Source organism: Cryptomeria japonica, chromosome 5 (assembly GCF_030272615.1).
Source record: "Cryptomeria japonica chromosome 5, Sugi_1.0, whole genome shotgun sequence".
NCBI classification, from domain to species: domain Eukaryota; kingdom Viridiplantae; phylum Streptophyta; class Pinopsida; order Cupressales; family Cupressaceae; genus Cryptomeria; species Cryptomeria japonica.
In genome coordinates, this window is record NC_081409.1 from 216,425,814 (window position 1) to 216,451,883 (window position 26,070).

The following is a 26,070-nucleotide window of genomic DNA, read 5'->3' on the forward strand; positions in this document are numbered from 1 at the left end:
TTCTTGAATTGACTCGTGCAGTTATTTGATAATATGAGATTTCGTTCTATTGCAATACCTTTCTCTTGCAAGAACTCAAAAAAAATCTCAAAACAATGTTGCACATACTCAGAGGAGTGAGATCTATCATCACTCATATAAAAATGATACTCCCTGATTAGCTTCTCATCCTCTTCTATACTATCAGGGGCATGTCTGTAGGTTATGTCAACAAAAATAGTAATCTGAATTGAATTATAATACTAAGCATGTACCTCATTTTATGGTTGCAATGTATAGTTTTATGCAAAATCGACCACCGATATAATAGTGTCAATTGTGAAAGAGTTCTTACACATCCTGAACTGTTGATCTAGCCACTGAGACCTGTGGGTGTGCCTTGCATACTTGTAGAAAATATTTTCCTTAAAATCCAAAATAAAATCAGCAACACTAACTTCTCTAGAGAGCAACTCGCATCTAGAACCTTCACCTCTAGTATTCAAAGTATATTTCATTGTCTCATATCTTTTTTTCTAAACAATATTCTTTCCAAACTCGTGTTCATTGTCTTTGTGAAAAGACAAAACAAACTTTGACAACCCACCATATTGTGAGCACTTCTCATCCAAACACTCATTTCTATAAAAAAAATGCATCCATCATCTCTAGGACATAAAAAAAGATCTAGCAAGTCTCTTGATGATCTCAGAAATCGCTCGATTGATGGCTTACTAAGGAGGTTGTAATCACTCTTTGAGTGGCTCTCTTATCATTTTCCCTGCTATTCATTCTAATAGAATTGAGAGCATTAAAAACGTTTTTGACAATAATAGAATTTTTCTCCATCTTGTTCATACGAATCTTCAATTTGGCTAGCAATGTTCTCATCTTATTCATCTTTGGAAATTGAAAAAATAGTTGGCATTGCTTGGTCAATGTCTTATTGCTAAAATATTGGTTGAAACGTTGTGTATCCCACAACCGAACGCTTCGTGTTGACCTCTTGCCTTCAAGATTGTCAAATGTTCTCATGGATTTCAAGTAATCATTTTGGGGTTCTTGAAGGTCTTGAATTTGGAATTTGTCTTTTCTCCATGAGAGGATCTTCATTTCTCATGTAATTAGGAGTTACATATTGTTCACTTGGTTAAAAAATTCCACCTTCAATGTCAAAATTTTCCAAATTTTCACCTCCAATGTTATTTACTAAATTTTCACCTTCAATGTCAACGCCCAAATTTTCACCTTCATTGTCAATTCCCACATTTTCATTCCTAAATTCAATATCATGCTGAAAATTTTCAATATTTATTTCAACATTCTCATTCCCAATTTGAATATCATGTTCAACATTTCCAATATCAAAATCTACATTTTCATTTTCACTTTCAATAACTTGCTCAACATTTTCAAATTCAGTTTCCTCTTCACTTTAAGTAACATTTGCAAAGGCTTCACCAATATTTGATATGCCTTGTCTTCTCCTCCTATGACCTTCTATATCTCTTTGTCTATATACTTCAATTTGCTCATTTGAAAGCTTTCTTTTACATATACGCTTTCGATGACTGATACTCCCCATTATACCTCCACAAAGATGCTCCTAAATGATTGGCAGTGACAAATTTGTCTCCAAGAATCTCTCAAAAGCACATTTTTGTCACTGTCTATCTGAAAACCCATGATTATCGCCTGCAACATGAATGTGTGGGTTGTTGGAATGCACAAAATGACCCAAAAGCCTATTTTGTGTGGTACAAAAATCAGATATCTGATTTTTACTCATATTTTTCCTATGCGCTACAAAAAATTCTCGTTAGCGCCCAAATTTTTGAATGTTGGCGCCTTAATGGAAACAAATTGGATATCAAATTATATCTGGTATTCAATTTGTTTACATATAGGCAAAGTGAGAGAGACACTTGAGGAATATAATGAGAGGAATAGTGAGAGAGAGTGAGGGAGAGAGAGATGGGAAGTGAGAAGGAGAAAGGGAGATGGATGGGGGAAGGGGAAAGCGAAAGGGAGAGAGATAGCAGGAGGAGGGGGAGAGAGAGAGGGGTTGAGGAGAGAAAAATAAGGAGAGAGGGAGAGAAAGAGGGAGAGTGAGCAAGGGACAGAGGAATAGGGAGGGGAAGAAAGAGGGAGAGAGATGGACACCATAAGGCACCATATGACCCCTTTGGAAACCATATGGTGTCCTAAGGGGTCATTGTTAATCTTATGAAGATTTGGTTAATACTGAGAGGGGGGTGAATCAGTATTAACAATAACTTAAACTTTGAATCCAAATCCAACTAAAATTAGATCTGAAACTTCTTAACAAATATCCTCACTTCTACAATCAGATCTAACAATCTTTTAATCAGATTTGCAAAAACAATTTATCATAATTATCAACATCTATATATCTTAATCAGTCATACCAATTTGATCATTCAACCAATCAATCTTATCAATTTGATCAAGTCCTTGATCATTTCATATCAGTACCAATAATCTCTGATAAACTATAAATGACATATCATAACTGGTGTCTCAGAAATAATGCTTGTAAACATAAACATCATAAAAAGACATTCCACACATAAACACCAAGATTTTTGATGTGGAAACCCAAATGGGAAAAACCACGGTGTAAATTGGTACCCATGATAATTTGTACTTTTTTGAAGTATGCCCTGTTAGGAGCTTAGCCCGGTTAAGAGCTTACAATATGCCCGGTTAGGAGCAGACCCTGTTAGGAATCACCCGGTTAAGGGATTTGCCTATCACTCTAGCTGGGAGCTTAATGATTTGTTAGGATCAACTTGGTTAGAGGATTTAAACACTCTTTTGTGAGTTGCCCTGTTAGGGGACTTAGATGACAAAGTCCTGTTAGGACCTAGCCAGTTAAGGGATTTAAGCTATTGCAATTGTTAGGGAACAACAGTGAAAAATGATCTATAACTTTGCACTTTCAGCTTGCTAAATCAGATCTAGTTTTGCTTCACAATATGCAACACTCAGGCAGATCTATATCTTCTTTGGGATAGCTTAACTCATTCTCCATGCCACTGACACATAAACCATCAGTTGTGTTGCCCTAAATAGTCATAACAAATAGTCATCCATAAAACCTAATTACATCTTGAATTTACAATACAGATCACAAAAGATAAGCATACAGGTCATTACAACAAATTGCAATGCAATATCAATCGTTGATTATTCATAAACCATCACAAAAATCCAATCTGTAGAAAAGTCAAACCCTTAGAAGATTCCACTAAGCACTTTCCACATTCCCAAGAAATTCTATCATCTTCTACGCCAAAACACATTTCAAACCATTCAAGTGGGTTGTGTCGTGTTATCCTCTTCATGTAGATTCACCACCAATCACCGTCAAGTAGAAATCATTATCGATTGAGTGAATTCATGACCAATCCTAAAACCCTACTAAAACCTTAGCACAACTCAATCAAAATTTCAAAACATGCCTTCTGGTAATCAACATAGGATGCAGTTTTGGTCACATACACAAATCCATCATAAAATATTATTTCTCAAACCACATGTTTCCAACCATCACCCATTTATCGATTCCATCAAAATCTTTGCTTTTACCGGTTGAAGTCCTAATTCTCAGTCCTACCGATAAACCCTGTCAAACTTACAAATTCTAAATCCAGTAGACCAAATTACTTATCCAACAAGTTAGACATCAAAGTTCATTTGTAACCATAATCAAACATTAATTGACATAGGTTGCCATCAATGACAACTCCAATAACTGATCATGTCATCATCATTCCTCTACCGGTACAATCATCAACTCATTTGCATCAGGTATGCCAAACATGCCAATAATCTCCCCCTTTGTCATTGATGGAAACACTAATTAGATATACAATCATATATATCAATCATCTGCATCTGACGATCTTCTATTTCTTTTCTTCTCCTCAAGCCTGATCATCAAATTTCTTTTTCTTCTCTCCCTTTGACAACAATGCCAAACAAAAATGCATCACTTGACTTGAATATGATCAGATTTCTAATTCATATCATACTATATTAGAGCCGCTCCCCCTACAGAGTAGCCCACATCTTCATCAATCTTTAGTGAATAATAAACATGAAATCCACGAGATTGATGCAACTTCAGCATCTTAGTTCTTCCGGTGTAGGGGTCTAACCCCTAATTTACTTCCGAGAAACTCAAAAGTAGTCTTTGGCAAGGGTTTAGTAAAGATATTAGCTAATTGATCTTTACTTTTCACATACTCCATATTTACCTGCTTCTCCTGAACTCTTTCCCATAAGAAATGATACTTCAAATCTATATGCTTGGTTCTTGCATGAAGTACAAGATTCTTGGAAATATTTATTGCACTCGTATTGTCACAATAGATAGTCAATGGTTCAAACATATCTATCTTGAATCCTTCTAGCACATGTCTCATCCATATGGATTGCATGCAATTCATGGATGCAACAACATACTCAGCTTCAGCTGTAGATTGAGAAACACAAGTGTGTTTCTTGCTTGTCCATGCTACAAGTCTTCCTCCAAGAAGAAAAGCTCCATCGGTTGTGCTTTTCCTATTATCCACATTGCTTGCGCAATCTGCATCAGTAAAAACATTTAAAGTGAAATAACCTTTGCAGGGATACCATAATCCATAGTCTAATGTTCCTTTAAGATATCGAAAAATCGTCTTAACAACCATCAAGTGACTTTCTTTGGGCTCTTTTTGGAATCTTGCAACTAACCCAACAAAATGAGCAATGTATGGTCTGCATGTACAACATAATGCATTTTACCAATCATAGGCATGTATTATTTTTCACTAACACCAAGTGAATCATTCTGCTTTGTCAATTTATAGCCTATTACCATCGGTGTTCTTACCGGTTTGTAGTCTTCCATGTCAAAAGTCTTCAACGCCTCTTTAATATACTTGTTTTGACAAATAAAGATACCACCATCCAGTTGTTGGATTTGTAATCCAAGAAGGAACTTTATTTCACCGATTAGAGACATCTTGAATTCCTTTTTCATCTCATCAGCAAAATCCCTACTCATATTATCATTTCCACCAAAAATTATGTCATCTGCAAATACTTCAACTATTAGCATCTTGTCTCCATCAATTTTAGATAAATATTACTATCCTCATCGGCACGCTGGAATCCAATCTTGATCAAATGTGCATGTAGTCTCTCATACCATGCTCTTGGTGCCTGCTTTAGACCATACAAAGCTTTATGTAATTTACAGACCATGTCTTTATCATACCATCCATTTGGTATGACCATACAAAGCTTTATGTAATTTACATACCATGTCTTTATCATACCATCCTTAACTGTTTTGGGTTCCATTGTAGAGATCAAACATGAATTTTCTCTAATCTTCCTCTCGATTTGGACACCTGCATTCTTATCACCAATTATTTGGTCCTGAGAGTGATTTAATCTCACATATCTAGGTATAGTATGTGTTGGCTATGCATCTTCCTTATCTGATTCACTAGTCAAATCACTACTTCCTTCATCATTGTCCTCGCTTATCAGTTGAGCACATGATACTACATTTGTCGGCTGATTATTATTCTGTGCTTTCGGTTCAAAGATCACTAGTCTTTCTTCGTCATCATCTTTTTCGGGTTTAGACCTACTTGATCCTTCATATTTACTTGACAAATCATCCACCTTTACATGCTAATAGTCATACAGTGACCTAAGGGGTCCTATGATTCCCTAAGGGGTCATATCATGTTCTATGACCTCTTAGGACACCATATTACCCCTTAAGACACCATATGGTGTTGTTAGGGGTTATATGGTGTCCTAAGGGGTAAAATGGTGTCCTGAGAGGTCATATGGTGTCCTATGACCCCTTTGGACACCATATGACCCATTTTAACATCTTAGTATATGACGTGACCCCTTAAGGCACTGTATGACCCCTTAGGACACCATATGAGGTCATTGGGGGTCATATGGCGTTCTAAGGGATCATATGGTGTCCTAAGGGGACATATGGTGTTCTAAGGGGACATGTGGTCTTCTATCACCCCTTAGGACACTATACGGTGTCTATAGGGGCCGTATGGTGTCCTAAGGGGTCATAAGGTGTTGTTAGGGGTCATATGGTGTCCTAAGCGGTCATAGGGTGTCATTAGGGGTCATATGGTGTCCTATGACCCCTTAGGACACCATATGACCCCTTTAACATCCTAGTACACGGCTTGACCCCTTAAGGCACCATATGACCCATTGAGACACCATGTGGTGTCGTTATGGGTCATATGATGTCTTATGACCCCTTAGGACACCATATGGCCCCTTTCAACATCCTAGTACATGACATGACCCCTTAAGATACCACATGACCCCTTAGTACACCATATGGTGTCATTGGGGGTCATATGGTGTTCTAAGGGGACATATGGTGTCTAATGACCCCTTAAGAAACCATACAGTGACGTTAGGGGTCATGTGGTGTCCTAAGGGGTCATAGAGTGTCATTAGGGGTCATGTGGTGTCCTATGACCCCTTAGGACACCATATGACCCCTTTTGACATCCTAGTACATGACATGCCCCCCTGTGACATGATATGGTGTCCTAAGGGGTCATATGGTGTCCTATGACCCTTAAGGATACCATATGGCCCCTTTTAACATAACAGTATGCGACATGACCCCCCAAGGCACCATATCATCCCTTAGGACACCATATGGTGTCCTTAGGGGTCATATGGTATCCTAAGGGGTCATATGGTGTTATATGACCCCTTAGGACACCATATGGTGTCATTTGGGGTCATATGGTGTTTTATGACCCCTTAGGACACCATATGACCCCTTTTGACATCCTAGTACACGACATTACAATTTAAGACACCATATGGTGGGTCATATTGTGTCCTAAGGGGCCATATGGTGTTTTATGACCCCTTGTGACACTATATGATTCCTTTTAACATCCTAGTACATGACATGACCCCTTAAGGCACCATATGACCCCTTAGGACACCATATGATGTCGTTGGGGGTCATATGGTGTTCTAAGGGGTCATATGGTGTTTTAAGGGGTCATATGGGTTCATTGAGGGTCATATAGTGTCCTAAGAGGTATGACTATGGTGTCCTAATGGGTCATATGGTGTTCTATGACCCCTCAAGACACTATATGATCGCTTTTAACATTTTAGTAAATGACATCACCCCTTAAGGCACCATATGATCCCTCAGGACATCATACGACCCATTTTGACATCCTAGTACATGAAATTACTCCTTTAGGCACCATATGACCCCATGGTGTCCTAAGGGACCACGTGGTGTCCTAAGAGGACATATGGTGTCCTATGGACTCTTAGGACACCATATGACCCCTTAGGACATCGTACGATGTCATCAGGGGTCATATAGAATTCTAAGGGGTCATATGGTGTCCTAAGGGGTCATAGGGTTTCGTTAGGGATCATATGGTGTTTGAATGGGTCATATGGTGTCCTATAACCCCTTTTAACATCCCAGTAGATGACATGACCCCTTAAGGCATGATATGACCCCTTAGGACACCATATGGTGTTGTTGAGGATAATATAGTGTCCTAAGGGGTCATTTGGTGTTATATGACCCCTTAGGACACCATATGACCCCTTTTAACATCCTAGTACATGACATGACCCCTTAAGACACCATATGACCTCTTAGGACATCAAATAGTGTCGTTAGAGGTCATATGGTGTCCTAAGGGGTCATATTATGCCCTATAACCCCTCAGGACACCATATGAACCCTTTTGACATCCTAGTACACATTACCCCTTAAGGCACAATATGACCCCTTAGGACACCATATGGTGTCGTTAGGGGTAATAGGGTGTCATTAGGGGTCATATGGTGTCATATGACCCCTTAACACACCATATGACCCCTTTTAATATCATATTACACAACATGACCCCATAAGGCACCGTATGACCTGTTAGGACACCATATGGCATCATTGGGGGTCATATGGTGTCACAAGAGACCATATGGTGTTCTATGACCACTTAGGATAGTGTATGGTCCCTTTTGACATCCTAGTGCACGACATTACCCCTTAAGGCACCATTGTTGGCATTTCAATAACGATATTGAAAAGGTTGTTGATGATTATGGATAAAACTGATTAAGGATGTTTACTGTCTTAATATTATTATTTTGTTATTGATGTCAAGAAATTAATTTTCTAATTTAGTATGATGTTGCCATATCTTGTGAAGTATGATTTGATGAGTATAAAGATGTCGGTAAAAGACACAGAAAGAATATGATGAATAAGGGGAGGAATAAGTTATTCAATGGGCAACTATTACCGAGTTAGACAATGATGAGATCATGATGTTTAGATTGTTTTGATATCATACATATGTTATTGATTGTAAGGTTAATACTATACTATGTTACCGAGCAAAGAACCTAGTTGGTAAACCCTAAGGAACCTAGTTGGTAAACCCTAAGGTTATCGCTATCGGTTAATGAAGGTAGAATGTCTACCGAGTAAAGTTTAGTATTTACCAAGTTGCAACCGAGTAATAATAGAATGCATTGAATGAATAAAAGCATTATTTAATGAAGGAAGCTGGTGAGCAGGCTATGATTAAATGATTGGTATGTCGTGAATGAAGTTTGTTAAAGATCTATGGCAAAGGAAAATCGGCAGGAAGATCTACAGCTCAGATTGAACCGCAATACCCTAGCACAAGTTCCAAGAAATGTATGCAAGTTCCAATGTGGGGTAAAACATTTTCAGATCAAAGGATAGATTGAACCTGGTCAAAGTTTGAATATCTAATGGCTATGATTGATCATGGGAAATGTGATAAAGGAGATTAAGCGGTTGGCGAATTATTTATAAATAAGGAACTGTTGATAAAAAATGCATGCGGGCAAGTGTATGCACAAAGATGCTACATAGTGATTACCGAGCACAGAAGCTTGAAGACCTGTTTGAATAAAAAAGTATAGAGCCCAGCAGATGGACAAGATTAGTCCTATTGTATTGAGAAAATAAGAATCCACTTTAGCATTTTGGATGTGAAGTTGCAGATAGATTTTTATTACTGTTATTTTGTGAAGTGACAGAAAATCTCTTAACTGAGTGGACTTAACAGTCTTATTTGTAAAACCCTCTAGCAAGGTGACATTCTGATTGAGTGTTTGAAATCCTTTAACAAGGTCACTTCTAACAAGGTGAAGATCCTAACAAATCTGAGGGAAATCCCTTAACCGGGTCACATCTAGCAATGTGTTTGTAATCTTTAATAGGATTTGCTTTTAATGATCATACTCTATAAGAGTATATTTCTTAGTGGGTCCAAAATCCCACAATGGTTTTTTCCTATTTGGGTTTCCATGTTAAATCTGGTGTTATGAGTGTTATGATGTTTATATGCTTTTGAGTTTGCATGTTTAGCAGTTTTGGTTATATTACTAAAGTATATGTTACCAAGGTTTAATCTGTTGTTTTTATGGAAGATTAAGTTTGTATGATTCACCCCCCCCCTCTCATCTTATTAGCTTGGCATCTGTACTTAACATTAAGTATCAGAACTATCAACTGGTATCAGAGCTTTGGAATCCGAAAGAAAAAGTTTAAAGGTACTTGAGGAAAAGATCCAAAGATGTATAAGAGGGATGCGTCGAAGTTGAACAAGTCAAGTTTCTCTACATGGCAGAAAAGGATGAAGTTGCACCTATCAGGAGTTGGAGAATATGTTGTATATTATCTGGAGAATGATTTCATTACACCGAGCACCTATCCATTGATAATGGAAGAGATAAAGGCAAAGCAAGAACATATTCAAGCAATGATTGAAATAACATCTACATTGACCGACTCAGAGTTTAATGATCTAGAAGGCTGCAATGATGCAAAGGCAATGTGGGACAAGCTCATATCTGTGTATGGTGGAGATGAACATGTTCAAAGAGAAAAAGTGGATAGTCTAAGAGGACAACTTGAATCTATGAGGATGAATGAAGGTGAGAACATAACCCAGTACAGTACAAGACTAAAGGAGATTGTCAATCAAATCAAAGGAGCAGGTGGAACTATTGAAGAAAAGGATATAACAAGTAAGTTGTTAAGAACCCTTCTACCAGCATATGCAATCCAAGTCTCTGCAATCAATGAATTGAGGTCTGTACCCAATATGCCAGTTTCTTTAGATGCTACTATTGGTAAGCTACATGCATTTGAGTTAAGTAACTTTGATAACAGTGGGTCATCGGTAAATAAAGTTGAATCTGCATTTAGTTCTCTTCATATTGGTGAATTTGATGATTACAATGATAGAATGAGTAAGTACACTAAAGGGGATCACAATGGAGCAAGTGAAGGATTTCGCAAGAACATGGAGGAAGTACACAAACTGTATGAGGAAATCAGAAAGCAAGAAGAGTTTGAAGCACTTTTAGCCAGAAGGTTACCGAGAGGCAAAGGTAAGTATAAAGGAAAACTACCTTCGAAATGTTTCAATTGTGATAAGATAGGACATATGGCTTCTAACTATCTTGACAAAGATTCTACTGAAAAGAGAGATTACCAAGATGATAGACAGAAAGATAATCATTACAGAGGACACCGAGACTTCAGAAGAAGAGATAGAAAGTCATGCTTAATAGCCAATGAGGAATCCAATGATGATAAATCAGATGAAACTGATACAGAGGAAATAGTTTATGTGGCTATCAAAGATGGATCAGATGAAGACAGGTATGAAGAAAAAGCCCTAATATCTCACATAAATACTAATGATTCTTGGATCATAGATAGTGGATGCTCACATCACATGACAGGCAATAAACACAAGTTTGTTATGTTAGAAGACTATGATGGAGGCTATGCAAGATTTGGTAATGATGCACCATGTCCAGTAAAAGGTAAAGGATCCATAACACTTCTTGACAATGCAAGATGCAATGATGTTTATTGGGTTGAAGGTTTGAAATACAATTTGTTGAGTGTAACACAACTAAACAATACAGGATACTGAATAGAATTTCAAAAAGGAATTGTCAAATTTCATGACAAGCATGGAAAGTTAGCTACTACCGGGACACATTTCACCTTGACTCAACTCGGAATAAATGTTTGTATGCAAAGATAGATGATACATGGTTATGGCATACAAGGTTTTGTCATGTAAATTTTGATAATCTGATCAAAATAAGCAAGAAGCACTGAGTAAGAGGTCTACCGAGTCTTGAAAAACCTGAGAATGCTATGTGCCGAGGATTCCAGATGGGTAAAATGACAAGATCAAGCTTTACAAGTAAGTCCTACACTTCCAAGGGAATTTTAGATCTTGTGCACACTGATCTTTGTGGTCCTATGAAAGTTCAAAGTTATTATGGTGATAAATATTTCATATTATTTGTGGATGATTATTTAAGGATGATGTCAGTTATGTTTTTAAAAGAAAAATCAGAAGCTTTTCAAATGTTTAAATGGTACAAGGCAAGAGTTGAAAATGAATTAGGAAGACAACTGAAATGTCTTAGATCAGATAGAGGAGGAGAGTTCACATCTGATGAGTTCAACTTATTCCGCAATGATCATGGTATAAAAAGACAAGTCTCTGCACTGAGAACTCCACAACAAAATAGAATTCCTGAGAGAAGAAATAGATCTATTGTGGATTGTGCCAGAACCCTGATGATTGAAAAGAAAGTGCCACAAACATTTTGGAGAGAAGCAATAAGCACAACAATTTACTCCCTGAACTGAGTACAACTGAAGAAAGGAACTTTGAAGACACCATATGAAATCAGGTATGACAAGAAACCTAATGTAAGTTATTTTAAAATCTTTGGAAGTAGATGCTATGTACACAAAGATGATAGAAATGGCAAGCTTGATTAGAAAAGTGAAGAAGGAACATTTCTTGGTTATTCTTCCAGAAGTAAAGCATTTAAATGTCTAATCAAATCATCTAACAAAATAGTAGAAAGTGCAAATGTGAAAATTGATGAATTTGCAGAAAGAAATGATGAAGGAAATTCCAAAGAACTAGAAGATTATGATGAATTTGTCTATGTTCAACTGACAAATCCTACCGAGAAAATTGCAGAAGGAAATGAAGAAAATATTCAGTTATCGAGTGATGAAGAAGATCATACAGAGCCTACCGAGCCTGTATTAGCCAAGTATGTCAGAAGACATCATGCATCAAGTCAGATTATAGGAGATAAGGATGATCCAATGATGACAAGGAACAAACTAAGACAGAACACATGTCTGATATCTGAATTTGAACCGAGAATAGTGAGAGAGGCATTTAACAGTGAAGATTGGATAAATGCTACGACATAAGAGATTGATCAAATCAAGAAGAATGACACATGGACACTGGTCCCAAGACCGAAGGACAAAAATGTAATCGATACAAAGTGGATTTTCAAAAAACAAGCTGAATGAAAAAGGTGAGGTCATTCGAAATAAAGCAAGACTAGTTTGCAAAGGTTATGCCCAAGAAGAAGGAATTAACTATGGTGAGACTTTTGCACCTGTGGCAAGACTTGAAGGAGTAAGAACATTGTTGGCATATGCTGCTTACAAGAATTTCAAGGTATATCAAATGGATGTCAAATCTGCATTTCTGAATGGTATATTAGAAGAAGAAGTTTTTATTGAACAACCTGAAGGATTTGTTGAAGAGAAGAATAAAGATCAGGTATGTAAATTGAACAAAGCTTTATATGGTTTGAAACAAGCACCTAGAGCATGGTATGAAAGATTGCACTCTTATTTAATCAAGATTGGTTTTATAAGAACAAGTGAAAACAACAATATGTACATGAAGAATGATGAAAATGGAATACTGATCTCAGCCATGTTCGTTGATGATATTATCTTTTGTGGAAATGACTCTCTATGTAAGAACTTTGGAAATGAAATGAGCAAAGAATTTGAGATATCATTAATCGGTGAGATAAAGTATTTTATAGGTTTACAGATACTGCAAATGAAAGATGAGATTTTCATTACTCAATCCAAGTACATAAAGGAAATCTTGAAGAAATTTGGAATGGAGGATTCAAAACCAGCAAGTACTCCTATAACTACCAACTGTAAACTATCAAAGAATGATGAATCTGCATCTATTGATGAGACACTTTACCCATCCATGATTGGAAAGTTGCAATATGTTGTTCACGACAGGCCAGACATAGCACATGCAGTAGGTATAGTTGCAAGATTCTCTGCAGATCCTAAGGAAACACACATGACAACAATCAAGAGAATTTTCAGATACTTGAAAGACACTGAAGATTATGGCTTAGTATATCAGAAAAGAAATGGTTTTGATTTAAAAGTTTATACTCATGCTGATTGGGCAAGCAACATTGATGACAGGAAAAGCACAAGTGGAGGAGCTTTCTTTTTAGGAGAAAGACTAGTAAGTTGGCTTAGCAAGAAACAAGGATGTGTTTCATAGTCAACAACAGAAGTTGAATACATTGTTGCAACATTGAATTGTACCAACATAGCATGGATCAAACAACTGTTGGAAGGTATAAATGAGAAAGTTACCGAGCCAGTAACTATATTCTGTGACAATACTAGTGCCATTAACATTTCAAAGAATCCTATTATGCACTCTAAGACAAAGCACATATCTATCAAATATCATTATCTTAGAAGAAGAAGCTCAAGAGAAGAAAGTGGTGTTGGAGTATGTTAGCACAAAGGAACAAATAGCAGATATCTTCACCAAGCCACTGCCAAGGGACACTTTTGAGTATCTCAGAAGTAAGTTAGGGGTCCTACCCCTATCTTCTACTCACTGACCGAGTTCGGTGAAAGCATCAATCGATGACTCTACAAAATATCTTTTAGGAGTTGATGCTGATTTACACACTTTAGGATGTTTTCTAAAGGTGTGCAGGAAACAATACAGGGAACAAGAATTGAAGACATGAATGCTTTGACCGAGACTAAGTTGACACATAACAACAGGAAATCACTTCATACAGGAAGGAATTATGTTTTAGTTCTTTACTTTTTGGCATTATTGTCAAAGGGGGAGAAGACTGGAGAAAAGGAGTGGATACTAATGTATGGGGGAGAATTCTAATGACAGGAGGAGAGAATTTCAACATTTTAGAATCTCACAACAATCCGAATCAATTAGGTCAAATCAATTGGTTTTGCCATCAATGCCAAAGGGGGAGATTGTTGGCATTTCAATAAGGATATTGAGAAGGTTGTTGATGATTATGGATAAAATTGATTAAGGATGTTTACTGCCTTAATATTATTATTTTGTCATTGATGTCAAGAAATTGATTTTCTAATTCAATATGATGTTGCCATATCTTGAGAAGTATGGTTTGATGAGTATAAAGATGTCGGTAAAAGACATAGAAAGAATATGATGAATAAGGGGAGGAATAAGTTATTCAATGGGCAACTATTACCGAGTTAGACAACGATGAGATCATGATGTTTAGATTATTTTGATATCATACATATGTTATTGATTGTAAGGTTAATACTATACTATGTTATCGAGCAAAGAACCTAGTCAGTAAACCCTAAGGTTATCGCTATCGATTAATGAAGGCAGAATGTCTACCGAGTAAAGTTTAGTATTTACCAAGTTGCAACCGAGTAATAACAAAATGCATTGAATGAATAAAATCATTATTTAATGAAGGAAGTTGATGAGCTGGCTATGATTAAATGATTGGTATGCCATGAATGAAGTTTGTTAAAGAATCTATGGCAAAGGAAAATCGATAGGAAGATCTACAGCTCAGATTGAACCACAATACCCTAGCACAAGTTCCAAGAAATGTATGCAAGTTCCAAGGCGGGGTAAAAAGTTTTCAGATCAAAGGATACATTGAACTTGGTCAAAGTTTGAAGATCTGATGGCTATGATTGATCATGGGAAATGTGATCAAGGAGATTAAGTGGTTGGTGAATTGTTTATAAATAAGGAACTGTTGATAAAAAATGCATTCGGGCAAGTGTATGCACAAGGATGCTACATAGTAATTACCAAGCACAGAAGCTTGAAGACCTGTTTGAATAACAGAGTATAGAGCCGAGCAGATGGACAAGATTAGTCCTATTGTATTGAGAAAATAAGAATCTGCTTTAGCATTTTGGATGTGAAGTTGCAGATAGATTTTTATTACTGTTATTTTGTGAAGTGACAGAAAATCTCTTAATCGAGTGGACTTAACAGTCTTATTCGTAAAACCCTCTAGCAAGGTGACATTCCAATTGAGTGTTTGAAATCCTTTAACAAGGTCACTTCTAACAAGGTGAAGATCCTAACAGATCTGAGGGAAATCCCTTAACCGGGTCACATCTAGCAATGTGTTTGTAATCTTTAATAGGATTTGCTTTTAACTGAGCATACTCTAGAAGAGTATATTTCTTAGTGGGTCCGAAATCCCACAGTGGTTTTTCCCTGTTTGGGTTTCCACGTTAAATATGGTGTTATGAGTGTTATGATGTTTATATGCTTTTGAGTTTGCGTGTTTAGTAGTTTTGGTTATATTACTGAAGTATATGTTACCGAGGTTGAATCTGTTGTTTTTATGGAAGATTGAGTTTGTATGATTCACCCCCCCCTCTCATCTTATTAGCTTGGCATTTGTACTTAACATTAAGTATCAGAACTATCAATTGGTATCAGAGCTTTGGACTCCGGAAGAATAAGTTTAAAGGTACTTGAGGAAAAGATCCAAAGATTTATAAGAGGGATGCACCGAAGCTGAACAAGTCAAGTTTCTCTACATGGCAGAAAAGGATGAAGCTGCACCTATCAGGAGTTGGAGAATATGTTGTATATTATCTGGAGAATGATTTCATTACATCGAGCACCTATCCATTGACAATGGAAGAGATAAAGGCAAAGCAAGAACATACTCAAGCAATGATTGAAATAACATATGCATTGACCAACTCAGAGTTTAATGATCTAGAAGGCTGCAATGATGCAAAGGCAATGTGGGACAAGCTCATATATGTGTATGGTGGAGAAGAACATGTTCAGAGAGCAAAAGTGGATAGTCTAAGAGGACAAATTGAATCTATGAGGATGAATGAAGGTGAGAACATAACCCAGTATAGTACAAGATTAAAGGAGATTGTCGATCAAATCAAAGGAGCAGGTGGAACTATTGAAGAAAAGGATATAACAAGTAAGTTGTTAAGAACCCTTCTACCAACTTATGACCCCTTAGGACACCATAAGGTGTCGTTAGCGGTCATATGGTGTGCTATGACCCCTCAGGACAATATATGACCCCTTTGATATCCTAGTACACACCATTACCCCTTAAGGCACCATATATGGTGTCTCGTATGGTGTCCCAAGGGGATATATGGTGACCTGTGACCCCTTACGACACTCTGTCCTAAAAAGTCATATGGTGTCGTAAGGGGTCATAGGGTGTCATTAGGGGTCATATGGTGTTCGATGACCCCTCAGGACACCATATGACCCCTTTTAACATCATAGTACATGACATGGCCCCTTAAGGCACCATATGACCCCTTAGGACACCATATGGTATGGTGTGTTAAGGGGTCTTATGGTATCCCAAGAAGCCATGGAACATTTTATGACCCTTTAGGACACCATACGGTGTTGTTGGGGGTCATATGGTGTTCTATGACCCCCTAGGACACAATATGACCCCTTGGAACACCATATGATCCTTTTTAACATCCTATTACACGATGTGACCACTCATGACACCATATGGTGTCCTAAGGGGTTATATGGTGTCCTATGACCCCTTAGGACCACATATGACCCTTTTAACATCATTGTACACGACATGACCACTTGTGTCATCATATGACCCCTTAGGATACCATATAACCCCTTAGGACACCATATGGTATCGTTGGGGATCATATGGTGTCCTAAAGGGTTATGTGGTGTTTAATGACCCCTTAGGAAACCACATGACCCCTTAGGACACCATATGGTGTTGTTGGGGGTCATATGGTGTTCTATGACCCCTTAGGACACCATCACCATATGACCGCTTAGGACACCATATGACCCCTTTTAACATCCTAGTACACGACATGTGTCCCAAGGGGTCATATGGTGTCTTATGACCCCTTAAGACCCCATATGACCTTTTTAACATCCTTGTACATGAAATGAACCCTTGTGACACCATGTGACCCCTTAGGACACCATATGTTGTCGTTAGGGATCATATGACGTCCTAAGGGTTCATACAGTGTCCTAAGGGGTAATATGGTGTTCCATGACCCCTTAGGACACCATATGACATGTTAGGACACCATATGACCCTTTTTAACATCCTAGTTCATGACATGACCCCTTGTGACACCATATAACCCCTTAGAACATCATATGGCATCGTTAGGTGTCAGTTGGTGTCCTAAGGTGGCATATGGTGTCCTATGACCCCTTTGGACACCTTATGGCCCCTTTTAACATCCTAGTACATGACATGATTCCTTATGATACCATATGACCCCTTAGGACAATATGATGTCCTAATGACCCCTTAGAACACCATATGACCCCTTTTAACATCCTAGTATACAACATGACCACTTATGACACCATATGACTTCTTAGGACAATATGATGTCCTAATGAGTCATATGGTGTCCTAAGGGGTCAAATGGTGTTCTAAGGGGTCATACGGTGTTCTAACACATGTGTGGACCCTTAGGACCCCATATAACCCCTAATGACACTGTATGACCCCTCATGACACCATACAATCACTTTTAATATCCTAGTACACGACATGACCCTTTATGACAACATATGACCCCTTAGGACAATATGATGTCCTAATGGGTCATATGGTGTCCTAAGGGGTCATATGGTGTTCTAACACATGCGTGGGCCCTTAGGACACCATATGACCCCTAATGACACCATATGACCCCTTAGGACACATATGACCCCTTTTAACATCCTACTACACACAATGACTCCAGACATATGGTGTCTTAAGGGGTCATATGGTGTCTTAAGGCATCATATGAATTGTTCTAACATATGTGTGGGCCCTCAGGACATCATATGACCCCTAACGACACCACATATCTCTTTAGAACACCACATGGCCCTTCAAGACACCATATGACTTTTTGAGACCTATGATGTCCATATGGTACATCCTAAGGGGTCATATGTTATTCTAACACATGTGTTGCCCCTTACTACCCCATATGACACCTAATGACACCATGTTGAGCCCTTATGACACCATATGAACCCTTGGAACACCATATGACCCTTGGAACACCATATGACCCCTTACACCACCATATGACCCCTAACGAATATATTAATAATATATTTTAATATATAGATTTATATATATTATAGTATTAATATATAACATGTTTATTATATCTCAATATATTGAATATTATTATATTAATATATTAATATAATGTATTATATAATTTATTAATATATTCATAATAAAAACTTATTAGAATCAAATATTCGATTTCTTTGACAAAAAATTGAAAATTTGAAATCTGGCTCAAGATTTGTTTGGGATTTGGCTTGGAAAGTTAACAAAAAAAATGTGTTTTTCAGTGTTCATTGTTTTTCCAGACTTCGCCCTGGTGGTTGACATCTTTTTTTTAGTCGAAATTGATAAAACGAAAAGGGTTTTTTAATGTCATTCTCAGATTTCCAACAATATAAGGTTTGCCTTGTTTTGACTTTAATAAATAATTATTCTTTATTTTCTAATTGAATTCTGACTAAAGTCCTGATTAATAGGCTAATTGAAAAACACCCATAACTTTCAAATGGTATCACATTTTTTGAATCCGAAACATGTGTCACATTCTATGCTTCCTCTACTATAGGATAATTTTTTATTTTTTATTTTTTATTTTAATTTCATAAATTTTAGACCAAGTTAAGGTGGTGAAATGTATGAGTTTTTGAATTTCTGAAAAGTTGTAGTAAAAAAAATCACAATTAATCATTTACTTAAAAAAAAAGTACAAAAAAATATGTTTCACATCCGGACATGAGTCTACTACTTATATTATAAATCTTATAAAATATTTTGATTTGATTATGGTTAGGGTGGTTAGACATACACCTACTTCTTATCTTTTTCCTAAAATTTTAGTACCATTGCATTGAAATTTCAAATTTTCATCAAATACATTTTTTTTTTCAAAAAACAACTAGTAACTTAGAAACTATATTCAATTTGCTACTGATTCTCTTCTTACATATTTTTAAAATAATGTTCACAACTTATTCAAAATTTCATGTCAAGTTTCATTGTAAATCAAGAAGAAGTGTATATCTAACATGATTAGATTGTTACATTAGAGGATATATTTACGGGTGTGAAAGTGATCTACAAGCAGGAATTCAACCTAGATAGAGAACACATGCTACATGAAATTTGAAGCAATACATAGACATGTAGATCCTTTCTCTTATCTTCAAATAGTTTAGGTTTTAAACTATAGTGAAACTATTCATCTCCAAAATAGAACTAAATTCTTTTGCATCTTATTGAATTAGTCTAGATTAAACATAAATAAATATATTCTTTCCATTTTACAAAATCTAATAGCTAGCATGATTGATAAATGAGATCCACATAAACATTTTCTTTTTTGATCTGTAAATAAAAAAACCTTACAATTTCAGAGTATTCGATATCATAATAAAAATCAACGTATGCAGACCTACTGGTTCTGAGTAGTAAACCCCCATCCTAGATATACAAAACATAGCTAGTAGTCATCCATTGAGAGAGCTAAGAGCATTACATATGATTTTACATTTATTCATTTAAAATAAAAAATAACAAAAGATCACATAATTCCTACAGTAAGACATTGAAACGATTTCCTTGCCTTTCCCGCTCGAAGCCATGGCGTGCTCCATCTCCTCCTCTGGATCTTCAATGTCATCATTATCCTTAAGAGGAAAGCCAATCCACAAAGAATGTCAATGTTGTCTCTTTCTTGATTTCCTCGGCCTTCCTCGCTTGCATTTTGAGGATGAAGAGCTCCTTGACTGAGAAGATTTCACCTCATAATTGCCCCACTTCTCCATCTCCACTTGTAGCTCTTGTTTGTCCCACATCTTCAAGAATTCCTTCACTCTGTGCATCCCTATCTGTGTAGAGGCATGCCTAACCTCCTTATTACAGTTTGCACTCCATAGAAGATATGAGCACAAGGGACGGTTTAACTCATTGACGTGTATCCACGTTCCATATGGACACACGAAACCTGCACCAGCTCTAGACATTTTTAGGAAACTATCCAAGCCTTCACACCATTCTTCATGGAGGCAACCTCACACAATCCATTTTGCCTGTTCTTTGCTCTCCAATTCAAAGAACCACACCACGAACATGGAGGTGACTTCAACATTTGTGTGATATGTAAACCCTCCTCGCATGTATTCATCTCCAAACACTATCTTAAACCTTGTTAGGAAACTTTTTTTCTCAAATAGAAATATGTTCACCAATCTTTCATCAGAGATCTCACCCCAAAAAGCCATCATTGGTTGCGTGGATTGGAAGGAGAAGTTTGAATCCATAATCCCTTTTTGCTATTCAACTTGACAGATAAATGTTAAGTCTCATATGGTTTTGATTATCTTCATCATCTTGCGCTCCAAGCTTGTCGATGAAGCTAATATCTACCTCCACGTCCTTACATTAGAACCATTAATGCATATTCTTTTCAAGGTTGGCTAAGTTTAAGATGAAAGGACGTTACCAACTTTCACATGCTTGAGGTGACAATGCCCCCCACCACCTTTATCCATTGAGGTCGCGATCTGACCTCATTTAGTTCACTCTCAACTTGGAAATATTTACTGATCATCCTCCCACTTTTCCAAAAGGATGATTTTCGGATTTAGGAAGATCTTTATTTAATGCCTTGCATGACTTTCCTGCGTAATGAAGCCAACTTTATTGTTACCACATGTTTTAAATTTTATATGGTCGAGCCGTTAGAAAGAAATTCTTCCTACCTAACATCCCCTATTTGCAATTCAAATACTCTATTATCACACTCATCGACCTCCTTGTTTCCTTCCCTTAAAATGTGAGATATCTTGAACTCTTGAAAGATGTGTAGAAGGTTTCTGATCCCTTTGATTTCTCTCTCTATCCTCCAGTTGTGAGCTTCTCCTCAGATTATAGCTTGAGTGATGATTTGAGAATTGCCTTCCAACTGGATCTTGTCCACCTTTAGTTTCTTAGCTACTTGAATCGCCAAAGAAGTAGCCTTAACCTCAACTTCATTGTTTGTGCCCGAATTCAGGCATTGCGTGCATATAGCAATAATCCTCCCATTACAATCTTTGTCAACAGATCCTGCACTCGAAGGTCCCAGATTACCACGAGATGCACCATCAAAATTAATTTTAGTCCAACTTGAATTCGAGGGAGACCAAAAAAATGATTTGGTTAATCCACATAAGCATTTTAGACCTTATTGATGTAGAAAACAAATCGAATAACCACGACCCACCTCCTTACCCTTCTATTATTTATTCTCTCACCAATTAACAACCTTCTATAATGGTGTTGCTATTTTATGTTGGGAGCAAATCGAATTAACCTTTTGAAGATGTGACTTGGTGTTGCTATTTTATGTTGGGAGCAAATCGAATTAACCTTTTGAAGATGTGACTTTTTCCCTTTTTGGGGGGGGGATACATGTAAAATTATTTGTAAATTAATACTATATCAACTATTTATTAAATAAATTAATAGTGAATTCGTGAGATTCTGAACACAACTCTGTCGATTTAAATATCCCGCAATATTTATACATAAAGCATCGCTCCTGAACTTCCAAACATAAAATTGCATCATGAAAACCCAGATAAATTCCCGTACACACCAAGGAAAAACAATCCTAGTTCTTCCGCTGTAACTAAGATTGTCGGCAAATTATAAGCCAATGATCATTGGACGTCAATTCTTTATAGTTTTGTGTTTTCCCCACTTTCACGTCAGACGTAATATGGCAGAGATTTGTATATACGCTTTGCAATAACCGATGCGATTAAGATCTTTGTAGCAGAGTAGAGGTATTATGGAGGAGAGCAGTAATAAGTGGAAAGGTCTATCACTTCCTGGCGTAGGCCTGTTGAACAACATACGTCAAAAGGCTACAGACTTCATCTGGCGTCCTCCAAAACCACCTTCACAAGATGTAACTAATTTTCTTCTCTTTGTATCAAAATTTCATGTTATTGACATTACATATTGGTTTCTTTTGTTTCATTCAAAAAGCCCTAAACTGCTGTAATGATACAAGCCACGTTCCCAATTTAAAGGAGTGGGTTGCTATAAAAGCCATTAGCTCAGAGGCAGAGCACCCAACGTACACCATGGAGGTCTTAGATTCCATTTCTAGATGGTCTATCTTAAATAACTTACCTGACCTCTAATTGTGTTGGACCAGTTATTCTTTAACATGACACATAGAGAAAATGCCATTAGTCTTATTAATATTATAACATTACTTTGGGCAGTCGGTACTCCGAGCTAGTTTTTTGTTATTGAACATGGGCTATGCACTCTGAATGTTCTACCGTTTTAATAATCAACAAACCCATTTTACACATTTTTTAGTGCTCCATAACCTTGAACTCAAAACTCACAACCAATTACTTTGAATTTGATTCCACACCGAAGGACCAAACCAGGGCCTTTGATATGGAACTCACTATTTTGAAACTCTAAAAGGAACTCGTATTGTAAATATTCACAATCCTTCCTGCGTGTGTAGACTGCCTTTTTGAGGCGTGAAAATTTGAAACTGGTTTGCTGAACTTTTGCTTCAGACAGCTTCTCAATGGCCATTGGAATAAAAGAAGAAAATGCAATTTGATTTATTTTGATGTGTCTTCTTCAAATCAGAGTCTTCTTCAAATCAAATGTATTGGTCTTTACTCCTATCTAGCTTTATTACAATGATAATGTGTAAGCTGATCCAGAGCCTAAATGCCCTACCCCTCATCAGCATCCTTTTGCTGGCAGGAATGCCTTTACCTTTAGGTCCTCAACCAATGGGACAAGGAAGATCTCTATTAATTGAGTGCCTTAAAAAGCCCTAAAGCATCAAGTCAGTAAAGGGCCTCAACTCAGTTCATTACGTCAATACCCAAGGGCGGGAGAACCTCAAGGGCTTCAATCTTAAGTGAATTTCAATACTCCATAACCCATGTCAAGATGGGCCTTCTTGTTATGGTCCCATTTTCAGACGTTAAATAAATTATTTCCAGATTTTTGAAGGGTTTCGTGGAACAATTTTTTCATGAATTATTGAGGGTGCCAAGGATATTGTTTCATAGGGCTTCTTCAACATAAATTCAAGAGTGCAAGAAGTTGAATTTTCATTGTCTTATCATAATCCTCTTGCATTTCATTTACATAGGGTTTTATTCATTATCATAATCCAAGGTTTTCCCTTTGTCTTTTCAAGTTTGTTGCAAGGAATGAGGTGCATGGAACATGGAAAGTACTTCACAACATGTAAGAGGACTAGCTCATGACATGAGCATGACTTCCCAATGATGGCAAACAAATGAAGGAAAGACAAGTTCAAGACACGAAAGGATGAGAAAATCAAAGTCAATGAAGGCATCACAAAGAATTTCAAAGGTGCAAGATGAAATGATCAAGGCAAGTGGATAGTTTTAGAAGAGTTAATCAAAGTTAGAAACTTGATCAAGATGATGCAATTTGGGAATATATGCCATCACATCAAACAATTGGATGATGTTGAGTATTAAAAGATATGCATGCTGAGGTGGCGCCTTATTCATCATCAACCAATCAAGTTATTCTAAGTCAAGGCGTCCAAGTTAATCGAACCTAACTTTCTCACTGGTCCTTTTCATTTAAGGATGTACATTCAAGACATGTAATTTTCCCATTTACTGATATTAAATGTAAGGTGGTGGTTGTTGTAACTACCCCAATTAGAGTTTGCTTTGAATTATCTTGGCCGTTGATTTCAAATCAATCCCAGCCTTTCATTTGTAATCAAGACCTTTATATAAGGCTTTGCCTTCTCATTTGTAAAGGTTAATAGTGAAGGAATAGAAGATACATAACAATCGATAGTTAGCAAGTGGAAGTAATAGTAGAAGGAGACTAGAAATTGTTGCCAAGATTATGTCGAAATGAACATATGATTTTCATTGAAGATATGGTGGATTTTGTTTGAGTTTGAACATGTTGCATGGTTTCTACTTCTTAGTTTTTAGATTTGTTTACATGGAGTTGATTAGTTGAATGGAAGATATTGCCGCTGATTAATGGTGAAGCCTATATAGTTATACCATTTGGAATTCGTTGATTATAAATTGTAGTGCATGGTTAGTCCTAACTCATATCTGAAGCTTAACTTGAATTGCTCTATGCTCATTGTTCATGGTATTGATGTGCATAAGTGATATGAAAACCATTTGCATAGGAGATTGTACCATCTTTGTGTAGTCGTTTCCTCATGGCGAAGCAAAGCTTGGTTTGGTTTCGCTAAGTCAGCAATCATTTCTTGCATTGTTAGGATTTTAGATTAGATTCTCTAAACCCTAGTCCCTTTTGTCTTTTATTTTCCAAGTTAGTTAAGTATTCCAACTTCTAGGAAAGCGTAAGCCCCTTCGTGATACCAGCAAATCACATCAATTCACTGAGTCTACCCATCATAAAAGTCACATTGTTCGCATTGTAAACCTTGGAGTTGCCTTATTTGATTACTTTGTTTAGCATTTGAGGTTTCCTTGTTCAAGAGATGATAGAGTACTTGGTATTTTATTTTGTGTTCAAGGTGTCATAGAAAATGCATCAACAGGATGGATCCATAGAAATTCTTAATACTACAATTGGTGAAATGGGGGTATCATTGAGGGCTGAATCACCCAACCATCGAGCCAATTCTGAATGCTATCCGGCCTCCCCCTACCTGGGACTGGGCCTACCTGTCATTAGGGTAGCAGATAAAGAAAATAAATTCAAAAGAAAGAGAATTATGTGCCACAATGTCTCAATTAGCATGCAACAAGCACATAAGCACCAAACTTAGACAATGCAATAAGTGAGACAACATGAACATAAAGTAAAACACTTCCAATAGAAAGAAATGTGCTTTGACAACCCATCTACATGTTTAAATCTATTAGAGGGATTGAAGGGTTCTGTGGTACACCCTATGGGCTCTATTTCCTACAGTGCACCAAGCACATCTATGATGATTAGATATTCAATCACGACCATCTTCCTTAGGGACCTATGTTGGTCAGTAAAGAAGCGGTCAATGGGGTATACTGCAGAACCCTTAACCTACCTGGACTGGTCCAAAGAAGAGAGTGAAGGGGAGCACCTCCACACCATGGAAGCTAACTATCTATCCTCTTTGCATACCTATGGGAGAGGATTTAGTTCCACACTCTCTCCTATTTGTATGTAGAGAGATCTCTGTTCAAATCCATTCAGATAATTACATAACATTTAAATCCCAATGAGGTAGGACTAAGTTCAGAATGGCAACAGCTTAATGAAGTAAATTATAATCAGCTATATCTCTCTTCGTCAAGCTCAAAAAGCCAAGAATGGTTCATCACAGTTTTGATATATTATAATTCTGCAAAGAAAAGTTCTAAACTTATACAAAGGACTGTTACAAAGGCAACCAGGTACATAGGAGTTTGACTAGCCTCTTCCTTTCTAGAGATTGCATGATGTTGTAATGAATGTCTCAAAAAGCAAGGATAGAGTCCTAGTTTCATTATAATCAACAAACCGTTGAGTTGAAACAACAGGTCATCATTAGACATTCAGAGATCAAAGTGATGTACTTAATTTTTTTTGATTTAGCACAACTGTCATGATGCTTCACATTCATTTCATGATACATTTCCCAACTTAATACTAAAGTTTTAACAGCTCCAATGAAGACCATCTAATTTTGCAATCGTGACAAGGATTTCATTTCATTTCCAAGGTCACTGTAAACCAATCACAGTCAACGAAACATGATGTATA

General features: G+C 37.0%; 1 protein-coding gene across 1 annotated transcript in view; it reads left to right on the plus strand.

Annotated features, from left to right (window-relative positions):
- Positions 1 to 21,838: 21,838 nt before the first annotated feature.
- The window catches only part of LOC131064395 (uncharacterized), an 82,849-nt gene continuing 78,617 nt past the window's right edge, over positions 21,839 to 26,070 (plus strand). Inside the window, exon 1 of the mRNA XM_057998526.2 lies at positions 21,839 to 22,231. Within this exon, the coding sequence (XP_057854509.2) occupies positions 22,112 to 22,231 (120 nt within the window). The 5' untranslated portion in view covers positions 21,839 to 22,111. The remainder of the gene's footprint in view (positions 22,232 to 26,070) is intronic.